Genomic DNA, 12,595 nt, shown 5'->3' with positions numbered 1-12,595 from the left:
TTACCAATGTTTTCGAATAGTAATTTTGAAAATTGTAACGTTGTTCACCGGAAGCATTTCAGAGAAGAAAAAAATCTGAATTTCACCACTACTGTAAAATACTGTTTTTGGATATAAATATGAACTTGATGGAACAAAAAATGCATGTATTGTATAACATAATGTCCTAGGAGTGTCATCTGATGGAGATTGTCAAAGGTTGGTGCATAATTTTAGCTGGTTTCTGCTTTTGGTGACGCCTGACCTTGAATTGAAAATGGATGTTTGTACTTTTGTGGCTATGTACTGTCCTAACATAATCTAACTTTATGCTTTTGCCGTAAAGCCTCTTTGAAAATCGAACAATGTGGTTAGATTAAGGAGATGTTTATCTTTTAAATGGTGTAAAATAGTTGATTGTTTGAGAAATTGAAATTATTAGATTTTTGATGTTTTGAATTTCCAGCCTTGCTAGCAATCCCGTCTCAGGGTTCATTGCTAACCCGTAGCCCCAACAGGATTATTAAAGAAATGACAATGCATCTTTACCATAAATTGGGCCACTGCCTTTATGAAGAAAATCCTGTCTGTCTCCGTGTCCACGTCACTCGGTATGTCCATTTGCGGTTCATATCTGTTGGAACGACAGAAACGTACAATACAATAAAAATCATTCCAACAGTGTGCTGTATCGTATGCATTTGTCAGAAGACTAGCTACTGCATTTGTCCGACTTCGCCTATTTATCACCTTTTCACAAGCCAAATGAGAATTTCTGCCACCAGAGTAAAGTTGGGGGTCCTGAAGTTCTCCATGGATATCAAGCGAGGATAGCCCAGAGCCCGCATCATTTCTGTGAAATCTGTCAAGAGATAGTTGATCTCATTATAACACAAATAACCAACTACTTTCTGCTGGCTGATACACAATAAGTTGGAAACCAGTAGAAAAAGATAACTAGTGTCATGATGCCTGGACCAATAGTTCATATTGAACCCATCTGCTACCATAAATAGCAAGAAAGCTAGATTACTTTGGCAGATAGCCACCCTGTATTGCAAACCTTAGGAGAAACATCTTGTTTTCATCACGTAGCTAACGTTACAGTATAACTCATAATACCCATAAAACCTAGTGGTCAAACACGGAAATGGTTCCAATTGTTTTATTCCCCCCCATTAAATTGTTCCCATTAGGGGATTTCACAACCACTTCAAATAAGGTCTGTGTTAAGTAGGCTTACCCTGACGTGACGTTTTGATAACCATGTAAATGTTTCTCTGACAATGTGAATTTTATCGAAACATTTACCTCCATTTACCCTATTTAAAAAAAAATGCTAATGTGGGTAGTCTATACATTCCTGTCACAAACTTCATGTCACTCACATGGGCCATGACAATCTTGACGAGACTTCAAAGGTAAGAATCTTTGGATTAACTATCTCATGGTACCGAAATCTGTTTAAATGGACAATTCTGTGAACTGTGTTAGGTAAGTTAAAGTTTACACAATACTTGTTATCTAGCTAGCTCATGGTTGCTAGCTAGATAGCAACATTAACCTGGCTAGATGGCTACACTAGATATTAGTCATTAAAACAAGTTGATCATTCTTTGGCTTTTATAAACCATCAGTTTAGCTTGCTAGTTAACTAGCTAGCTAACTTAGATGTTAAAGCGGTGTTCCTGATAATGTTTGTTTGTGTCTATGGGTGATGGGTGGGTACTTCAGGTACTACTTGACTTGTTTTTGTTATAATTGGTCAAGCTCATTACATTTGGTTGGGAATCATTGATGGACAGCAATATTCATGTTTCTGATTTTCAAGACTACTCAGGGACACTCAACACTTCTTGGAAAGCAATGCTGGTGTGTCTTTGGCATTCAAATGTGTAATTCTTGTGTGAAAAATTTTAAAAAACTATCCCAGGGCTAGAATTTGTGAAGACTGAGGTGGGGTTTCCTCTAACTTTTTACCTGGGCTTTGCTCCTTTCATATTTATTTTGATCCTGACAAACTCCCCAGTCCCTGCTGATGACAAGCATACCCATAACATGATTCTGCCAACACAATACTTGAAAATAGAGAGGGTTTCACTGTGATGTATTGGATTTGCCCCAACCCTGTAGCTTTTACATTTAGGCCAGAAAGTACATTTATTTGCAGTGTTGCCTTGCAGTATTACTTATTAACAGCCTTGTTGCAAACAAAATGGATTATTTGGAGTGGATTTTCTAACACAGACTTATTTCTTTTCACTTTGTGAAAAAAAAGTTAAAGGGGTACAGACTTTCTTTAGGCACACTTGTGTTCAGATTACTTGTAATTTGCTAAATTTATACCTTGTAAACTGTACACACACAAACGTTTGCCAAGCGTCCACTCAAAGCTTGTTCCACTGTAATCAATAGTGAGTGCAAATTAAATCACTCACATCGATATTGTATGGAAATCGATGGAGCTGGGACAATTCGCTGTCGCTACATGTGCCTTTTGTGCTCTTCTAAAAGACAAACCTCAAAGAACTAAGGTATGATACAAATACGGTGCATTCGAAAAGTATTCAGACCCCTTGACTTCTTCCACATTTTGTTAGGTTACAGCCTTACTGCAAAATGTATTAAATTACGTGTTCCTCATCAATCTACACACAATACCCCACAATGACAAAGTGAAAACTGTTTTTTTTATTTTTTTTTTACAAATGTATTAAAATTTAAAACAGATAACTTACTTAAATAAGTTAAGTATTCAGACCCTGTGCTATGAGACTCAAAATTGAGCTCAGGTGAATCCTGTTTCCATTGATCATCCCTAAGATGTTTATCCAACTTGATTGGAGTCCACTTGTGATAAATTCAATTGATTGGACATGATTTGGAAAGGCACATAAGTCTATTTAAAAAGGTCCAACAGTTGACAGTGCATGTCCGAGAAAAAAATTAACTAGCCATGAGGTTCAAGAAATTGTCCGTAGAGCGCCGAGACAGGATTGTGTCGAGGCACAGATCTGGGGAAGGGTACCAAAATAATCTGCAGCATTGAAGGTCTCCAAGAACACAGTGGCCTCCATCATTCTTAAATGGAAGAAGTTTGGAACCACCAAGACTCTTCCTAGAGCTGGCCGCCCAGCCAAACTGAGCCATTGGGGAAAAGGGCCTTGGTCAGGGAGGTGACCAAGAACCTGATGGTTACTTTGACAGAGCTCCAGAGTTCCTCTGTGAAGATGGAAAAACCTTCCAGAAGGACAACCATCTCTGCAGCACTCCACTAATCAGGTCTGTATGGTAGAGTGGCCAGATGGAAGCCACTCCTCAGTAAGACACATGACAGCCTGCTTGGAGCGTGCCAAAAGGCACCTAAAGGACTCAGACCATGAGAAACATTCTCTGGTCTGATGAAACTAAAATTGAACTCTTCGCATAAATGCCAAGTGTCACATCTGGAAGAAACCTGGCACCATCCCTACGGTGTAGAATGGTGGTGGCAGCATCATGCTGTGGGGATGTTTTGCAGCAGCACGGACTGGGAGACTAGTCAGGATCGAGGAAAAGACGAACGGCGCAAAGTACAGAGAGAGATCCTTGATGAAAACCTGCTCATGAGCGCTAAGGACCTCAGATTGGGACGAAGGTTCACATTCCAACAGGACAATGACCCTAAGCACACAGCCAAGGCAACGCAGGAGTAGCTTCTGGACAAGTCGCAAAAACATCTGAACATCACACCTGTGGGACAGGTCTAGGAAGGCAACAACAACTGCCCAAGTTACACCAGGAATGCACAATCCCTCCATCAGTGCTCAGACTGTCCGCAATAGGCTGAGAGAGGCTGGACTGAGGGCTTGTAGGCAGGTCCTCACCAGACATCACTGGCAACAACGTCACCTATGGGCACACACCCACCGTCACTGGACCAGACAGGACGGGCAAAAAGTACTCTTCACTGACGAGTCACGGTTTTGTATCACCAGGGGTGATGTTCGGATTCGCGTTTATCGTCAAAGGAATGAGCGTTACACCGAGGTCTGTACTCTGGAGCGGGATGGATTTGGAGGGTCCGTCATAGTCTGGGGTGGTGTGTCACAGCATCATCGGACTGAGCTTGTTGTCATTGCAGGCAATCTCAACGCTGTGCGTTACAGGGAAGACATCCTCCTCCCTCATTTTCTAGCTAGCTTGTCGTATTAAAAACAGAAATTAGCAGTGGTGTAAAGTACTTAAGTAAAAATACTTTAAAGTAGTACTTAAGTAGTTTTTGGGGGTCTCTTTACTATTCACAATTTTGACAACTTTTACTTTTCTTTAGGAATGAAATAAACGTATGTACTTTTTACTCCATACATTTTCCCTGACACCCAAAAGTACTCGTTACCTTCTGAATTTGTTTATTGGTTTAAATTTGTATTTCACCTTTATTTAACCAGGTAGGCCAGTTGAGAACAAGTTCTCATTTACAACTGCGACCTGGCCAAGATGAAGCAAAGCAGTGCGACAAAAACAATAACAGAGTTACACATAAACAAACGTACAGTCAATAACACAATAGAAACATCTATGTACAGTGTGTGCAAATGTAGAAGAGTAGGGAGGTAAGGCAATAAAGAGACCACGGAGGCGAAATAATTACAATTTAGCATTAACACTGGAGTGATAGATGTGCAGATGATGATGAGCAAGTAGAGATACTGGGGTGCAAAAGAGCAAGAGGATAAGTAACAATATGAATGCTTAGCAAGACAGGAAAATTATCTAATTCACACACTTATCAAGAGAACATCCCAGGTCATCCCTACGGCCTCTGATCTGGCGGACTAACTAAACAAGGGGTGGGCAAACTTTTTGGCTCAGGGGCCAAATCGGGATTTTGAAATTCAATTGAGGGCCGCATTTTTTGGATGACCAACTGTTTGTTAAAATCAATTTGCGAGGGCCTTCCGAGTGGCGCAGCGGTCTAAGGCACTGCATTGCAGTGCTTGAGGAGTCACTACAGACCCGAGTTCAACCCCAGGCTGTGTCACAGCTGGCCGTGACTGGGAGACCCATGAGACGGCGCACAATTGGCCCAGCGTAATGTGGTGTAAAAGAGGGTTCGGCAGGCCGAGATTTCCTTATCCCATCGCGCTCTAGCGACTCCTGTGGCGGGCCGGGCGCATGCACGTTGACACGGTCGCCAGGTGTACGGTGTTTCCTCCGACACATTGGTGCGGCTGGCTTCCGGGTTAAGTGGGCATTGTGTCAAGAAGCAGTGCAAATTCGCTGGGCCGTGTTTTGGAGGACGCAAGGCTCTCGACCTTCACCTCTCCAGAGTCCGTACAAGAGTTGCAGCTATGGGACAAGACTGTAACTACCAACTGATACCAAGAAAGTGGGGAGGAAAAAAAATGTGTAAAAAAACCTCGAAGTAAAACATTTTTTATGTCACGTGGCCCATATTGAAGTGCCCAGCGGGCCGGATACGGCTCAAAGGGCCGTACTTTGCCCCCCCCCCTTACACTATATACATGCTTAGTGTGTGTCTAAACACAAATTATCAATGAACCTATCAGGTACAACCCCAAATCTGTAAACACGGGCACCCTTATAGATATCATCCTGACCAACCTGCCCTCTAAATACACCTCTGCTGTCTTCAACCTGGATCTCAGCGATCACTGCTTCATTGCCTGCGTCCATAATGGGTCTGCGGTCAAACGACCACCCCTCATCACTGTCAAAAGCTCCCTAAAACACTTCAGCAAGCAGGCCTTTATAATCAACCTGGCACGGGTATCCTGGAAGGATATTGACCTCATTCCGTCAGTAGAGGATGCCTGGTTATGTTTTTAAAAGTGCTTTCCTCACCATCTTAAATAAGCAGGCCCCATTCAAAAAAATGTAGAACCAGGAACAGATATAGCCTTTGGTTCACTCCAGACCTGACAACCCTTGGCCAGAACAAAAATAACCTGTGGCGTACTGTATTAGCATCGAATAGCCACCGCGATATGTAACCTTTCAGGGAAGTTAGAAACCAATATACACAGGCAGTTAGGAAAGCAAAGGCTAGCTTTTTCAAGCAGAAATTTGCATCCAGTAGCATAAACTCCAAAAAGTTCTGGGACACTTAAGTCCATGGAGAATAAGAGCAGCTCCTTCCAGCTGCCCACTGCACTGAGGCTAGGAAACACTGTCACCACCGATAAATCAACTATAATTGAGAATTTCAATAAGCATTTTTCTACGGCTGGCCATGCTTTCCACCTGGCTACCCCTACCCCAGTAAACAGCTCTGCACCCCCCACAGCAACTTGCCCAATCCTCCCCCATTTCTCCTTCACCCAAATCCAGATAGCTGATGTTCTGAAAGAGTTGCAAAATCTGGACCCCTACAAATCAGCCGGGCTAGACAATCTGGACCCTCTCTTTCTAAAATTATCTGCCGAAATTGTTGCAACCCCTATTACTAGCCTGTTTAACCTCTCTTTCGTATCGTCTGAGATCCCCAAAGATTGAAAAGCTGCCGCAGTCATCCCCCTCTTAAAAAGGGGGAGACACTCTAGACCCAAACTGTTACAGACTATCTATCCTACCCTGCCTTTCTAAGGTTTTCGAAAGCCAAGTTAACAAACAAATCACCGAACATTTTGAATCCCACCATACCTTCTCCGCTATGCAATCTGGTTTCCGAGCTGGTCATGGGTGCACCTCAGCAACGCTCAAGGTCCTAAACAATATCATAACCGCCATCGATAAAAGACAATACTGTGCAGCCGTATTCATCGACCTGGCCAAGGCTTTCGACTGTCAATCACCACATTCTTATCGGCAGACTCAACAGCCTTGGTTTCTCAAATGACTGCCTGGCCTGGTTCACCAACTACTTCTCAGACAGAGTTCAGTGTGTCAAATCAGAGGGCCTGTTGTCCGGACCTCTGGCAGTCTCTATGGGGGTGCCACAGGGTTCAATTCTCGGGCCGACTCTTTTCTCTGTATACATCAATGATGTCGCTCTTGCTGCTGGTGATTCTCTGATCCACCTCTACGCAGACGACACCATTCTGTACACTTCTGGCCCTTCTTTGGACACTGTGCTAACAAACCTCCAAACGAGCTTCAACGCCATACAACTCTCCTTACGTGGCCTCCAACTGCTCTTAAATGCAAGTAAAAGTAAATGCATGATCTTCAACCGATCTCTACCCGCACCCGCCCGCCCAACTCGCATCGCTACTCAGGACGGTTCTGACTTAGAATATGTGGACATTACAAATACCTAGGTGACTGGTTAGACTGTAAACTCTCCTTCCAGACTCACATTAAGCATCTCCAATCCAAAATTAAATCTAGAATCGTCTTCCTATTTCGCAACAAAGCATCCTTCACTCATGCTGCCAAACATACCCTTGTAAAACTGACTATCCTACCGATCCTTGACTTCGGCGATGTCATTTACAAAATAGCCTCCAACACTCTACTCAGCAAATTGGATGCAGTCTATCAGAGTGCCATCCGTTTTGTCACCAAAGCCCCATATACTACCCACCACTGCAACCTGTATGCTCTCGTTGGCTGGCCCTCGCTTCATATTCCTCGCTTCATAAACCCACTGGCTCCAAGTCTTTGCTAGGTAAAGCCCCGCCTTATCTCAGCTCACTGGTCACCATAGCAGCACCCACTCGTAGCACGCGCTCCAGCAGGTATATTTCACTGGTCACCCCAAAGCCTATCCCTCCTTTGGCCACCTTTCCTTACAGTTCTCTGCTGCCAGTGACTGGTACGAATTGCAAAAATCACTGAAGCTGGAGACTCATATCTCCCTCACTAACTTTAAGCATCAGCTGTCAGAGCAGCTCACAGAACACTGCACCTATACATAGCTCATCTGTAAATAGCCCATCCAACTACTTGTTTTGCTCCTTTGCACCCCAGTATCTCTACTTGCACATTCATCTTCTGCACATCTATCACTCCAGTGTTTAATTGCTAAATTGTAATTACTTCACCACTACGGCCTATTTATTGCCCTACCTCCCTAATCTTACCTCATTTGCACACACTGTATATAGATTTTTTCCTATTGTGTTATTGACTGTACATTTGTTTATTCCATGTGTAACTGTTGTTGTTTGTGTCGCACTGCTTTGCTTTATCTTGGCCAGTTCGCAGTTGTAAATGAGAACTTGTTCTCAACTGGCCTACCTGGTTAAATAAATGGTGAAGAAAAAAATTTATAATAACAATTAATTAATTAAATATATATATATATATATATATATATATTTTTTTTTTTTAAGTTGGTAAATTATGTCTGAGTTGGAGCGTGCCTGGCAAAAAAAAAAAAAAAAAAGTGTCTGTCTGCTTTGCCTAATATAAGTACATGTTTGCGATTACGTTTACTTTTGATACTTAAGTTTATTTAAAACCAAATACTTTTAGACTTTTACTCAAGTAGTTATTACTAGGTGACCTTCACTTTTACTTGAGTCATTTTCTATTAAGGTATCTTAACTTTTACTCAAGTATGACAATTGGGTACTTTTTCCACCACTGGAAATTAGTAAGCCATGGCTCTTAGGTCAGAGCCTATAAGGAAATTAATTGGTGTTTTGGATAAACGCTGAAAATAAGGTCTGAGGTTTACACAGGTTTAACTTCTTCGGGCTAGGGTCCTTTTTCTCAATTTCCACCTGACTGACGTGCCCAAAGTAAACTGTCTGTCACTCAGGCCCAGAAGCCAGGATATGCATACAATTGGTACCAATGGATAAAATAAGGTCTGAGGTTAACACAGGTTTAAGGCTCCCGCATTCTTCGGTTCGGCTGGCAGCTAGCCGAACGAGTGTGCATGCATACTTCCTTAAAGACCTTCACTTGGAAAACGAGGGAAAAAAGCGACAATAGTACTGTTTGTCCATCTTGATACACCGTTCCTCAAAATAGTCAGACTTAATCAAAGACAATTCATGAAATCTGTCATTCAATTTGACGTTTTTGCCGTCGAGATCTTAGTCGCACAATTTTACATCGAATTAAGATATTTTGATGCAGTTTTTTTTCATGGTATTTCTCAAGTGGAAAAAAATACATGAAAACAACTCGAGGTTGTCATAATTTAATGACAAACATTCCATTGAAGAATCTCTAATGTTGACCAATGACCGACGAAGGGGCGTAGACTTCGACTTCCTTCGAGAAAAGATGTGCTTTGTTTTCATTAACGTAGCTACAGAAAAGCTTCAAAATTCACAAAAAGTGACGTTAGGTGATGACGATTATCTATTAGAACTAAACGTATAAGATATCCTAAGCCTTTGTTTACTAGACCTTATTTTCGGCTTTAATCTCATACCCCCATTAAATTCCCTATAGCATTAACTAACGAGCCACTGCGGGCCTCCGCGTTATTAGTGCCTACAAAAAGACGCCACTACTATTACTCTCTATTACAGACATTAATAGCTAATATATTTTTAACTACCTCTTCTGTCTGTGATAACAGCTAGCTAACGTTACTTACTTCGTAAGTCTCTAAAGGACATAGTTTGTTCGTGTTGTGGCACTCAATCACCCAAGGAAGTCTTCTGGATCCTGAGAGATTTGAGAAAAATCAGATACTGCCTTATGCTACCAAAGTCAACGATTCAACTGTGGTGGCATCATCACTAACGTTACTTTAGCTAGCTAACTACGTTAACATGAGCCAAATCAGAAACATGACAGCCCGTAATGTCACTATTTACATTAACTATACACTTCGAGCAATACAACTAGTTGATATCGTATTTGCTGCATAATGTTCTTAAAAGTTGCACACGATAACACAATACCTTCGCAAGGAAGTTTAAACACGATTTACCTGATCTTGGGTGTTAGCTTCTTCTATGAGGTATAGCTTGTTAGCTATCTGGCAGCAACAAACAATATGCTTGCCCGTCTCTATGGAATCCAATACTACGGAATCTTAGAGGAGACAAACCTATCGGTTTTAATGGAACGCATTCTCATAATTTAGCTAAAAGAAGTTTGTAGCTGGAAAAAATGATAATTTCGTCAATATTATAATAATATGGTTGACAGTCAATATAGTTTAATTATCATCACGTCAGCTTTGTATAGCCAAATAGCCTATATAGGTTAATTATATAGTTGGTTTAAATAAAATCCATTCTATGCGTAGATTATAGGGTCTGTGAATTTACATTGCATGCATTATAATAATTGGCCTCAATCCCTAGAATATTATATTTCAACCGGGTATCAACTGTCGGTATTGGTGCACTCATGGTACGTACGTAGTTTTCTGTATGCTGCCACTGGACTGCTACAGGTGCACTGCATCTCAGCGCCAGTCTTTCGACAAGAGGCAGCATCTCTACTTGAAGGTACAGTATCTTTATCTACTCTATATATTGTACTCTATTTTATGTACCATGTTTGTTTAGCTATGTATTAAACTGTTCTTACTTTATAGTTGATGTTGTAAAGGTAGGTTACTGTAGACAAACTTTAATGTGACGTGCATATAATCAATGTTCTTCAATATAAGAACATTGTGGACACTTGTAAAAAAAAAATATATATATATACTAATGGATGGTGGACTACAGCAATTAAGAATGGATCTGTTGTTGATTCAATTATATACCGGCATAAATACCCTTCGTTGCAATGGACATATGATAATTCCTTTTTATTTGCGATGGCAGAAATATACCTATTTGCTTGTGAAAATGTAATGTATTTGCGAGGGCAGAAATATAATACATTCTACTGTATATAGAATAAATTATATTTCTGTGCATTTGCTCTATTCTGTTTACCTTTTGTTGGTATCCCACTTGATGGTATGTACAATTTCACAAAGTGTATGGTATAGTTGCAATCACAATTTGTTTGATTTACTGAAGCCTACTGAAATGTAAGACTACTGACCTCCAGCAGCACCTGCTTTTTATCGACAAATTATCTAATTGTAAATGTCAACCTGTGCGGACTCCAGAGTTGTTCTTTTGCTTTACCTGTTGTAATGCCATTATTAAGGGTTTGAAGTTGTGATTACCTCTTATTATAACCTTTTGAGTTGAAAATAAATCTCTTAAAGAAGTTACAGTCATGTGAAATACAGTAGAATAGACCCGAATACAATGTAACTTTATTGTTCATTGGTTTTGTTTAACAAGTAATACTTTGTTTTCTCAAGGTAGGGGTAAAACTTATTGACACCCCTGTTTTCAATACCTTTCCATACCTCACCTTGCATGGATAATGGCAATAAGTCTTTATCTAAAATGTTTTATGAGTTGGAGACAATTCCTCTATACAGAATCCTTCCAGATCCTTGATATCCTTTGTCTGCGCTTATGGACTACTCTCTTCAACTCAAACCACAGGTTTTCGATGGATTTCAAGTCCCGAGACTGAAATGTTGATTTTGTAGACAATTAACCATTTCTTTGTGGATTTTGATATGTGCTTGGAGTTATTGTCTTGCTAGGATATCCACTTTTTTGGGCCAAAAAGTCCTGGTACTGGGTAAAGTTCATGATGTCGTTGACTTCAGGGGCAAAGCAGAGAAGAGGAAAAGCCTGAAAACCAGATTCTTCCAGTTTATTGCGTCCCCACTCAGGTGATTCTATATTATACTGAACAATATAAACGCAAAATGTTAAGTGTTGGTCCCATGTTTCATGAGCTGAAATAAAAGATCCCAGAAATTGTCCATACGCCCAAAAAGCTTATTTCTTTCAAATGTTGCACAAATTTGTTTACTCCCTGTTAGTGAGCATTTTTCCATTGCCAAGATAATCCATCCACCTGACAGGTGTGGCATATCAAGAAGCTGATTAAACAGCATGATCATTACACAGGTGCACCTCTGCCACTATAAAATGTGCAGTTTTGTCACACAACACAATGCCACAGATGTTTTGAGACTGCAGAAAGGTCCCGTGTGGCTCAGTTGGTAAAACATGGCACTTGCAACGCCAGGGTTGTGGGTTTGATTCCCACGGGGGACTAGTATTGGAAAAGAAGTATACTGTAAGTCGCTCTGGATAAGAGTGTCTGCTAAATGACTAAAATGTAAATGTAAGCTGTTGCAAGAGAATTTCTCTGCCATAAGCCACCTCCAACGTTGTTTTAGATAATTTGGCAGTATGTCCAGCCGGCCTCACAACCGCAGACCACATGTAACCACACCAGCCCAGGACCTCCACATTCGGCTTCTTGACTTGCAGGATCATCTGAGACCAGCCACCCGGACAGCTGATGAAACTGTGGAATCGCTCAACTGAAGAATTTCTGCAAAAACTGTCAGAAACTGTCTCAGGGAAGCTCATCTGCATGCTCATCATCCTCACCAGTGTCTTGACCTGACTCCAGTTCGGGGTTGTAAGACTTCAGTGGGCAAATGCTCACCTTTGATGGCCATTGGCATGCTGGAGAAGTGTGCTCTTCACCGATGAATCCTGATTTCAACTGTACCCGGCAGATGGCAGACAATGGTGTGAATGTCGACGTGTGGGCAAGTGGTTTGCTGATGTCACGGTTGTGAACAGAGGGCCCCATGACGGCGGTGGGGTTATGGTATGGGCAGGCATAAGCTACGGACAACAAACACAATTGTATTTTA

At 41.3% G+C, this 12,595-nt stretch overlaps 2 protein-coding genes across 2 annotated transcripts in view; one reads left to right on the top strand and one right to left on the bottom strand.

Annotated features, from left to right (window-relative positions):
* cluap1 (clusterin associated protein 1) overlaps window positions 1-9,929 on the bottom strand; it is a 31,251-nt gene extending 21,322 nt beyond the window's left edge. The window contains exons 1-4 of the mRNA XM_029709776.1: window positions 9,821-9,929; window positions 9,482-9,552; window positions 730-841; window positions 529-613 (exon numbers count right to left, since the gene is read on the bottom strand). Coding sequence (XP_029565636.1) covers window positions 529-613; window positions 730-841; window positions 9,482-9,503 — 219 coding nt within the window. The 5' untranslated portion in view covers window positions 9,504-9,552; window positions 9,821-9,929. The remainder of the gene's footprint in view (window positions 1-528; window positions 614-729; window positions 842-9,481; window positions 9,553-9,820) is intronic.
* Window positions 9,930-10,310: 381 nt separating this feature from the next.
* The window catches only part of LOC115148558 (glucagon receptor-like), a 30,142-nt gene continuing 27,857 nt past the window's right edge, over window positions 10,311-12,595 (top strand). The window contains exon 1 of the mRNA XM_029690550.1: window positions 10,311-10,346. The gene's annotated coding sequence lies outside the window, so the exon portion shown is untranslated. The remainder of the gene's footprint in view (window positions 10,347-12,595) is intronic.

Source organism: Salmo trutta, chromosome 2 (genome assembly GCF_901001165.1).
Source record: "Salmo trutta chromosome 2, fSalTru1.1, whole genome shotgun sequence".
NCBI classification, from domain to species: domain Eukaryota; kingdom Metazoa; phylum Chordata; class Actinopteri; order Salmoniformes; family Salmonidae; genus Salmo; species Salmo trutta.
The sequence above is the reverse complement of the archived record's forward strand: the minus strand, read 5'-3'. Positions and strand labels throughout refer to the sequence as shown.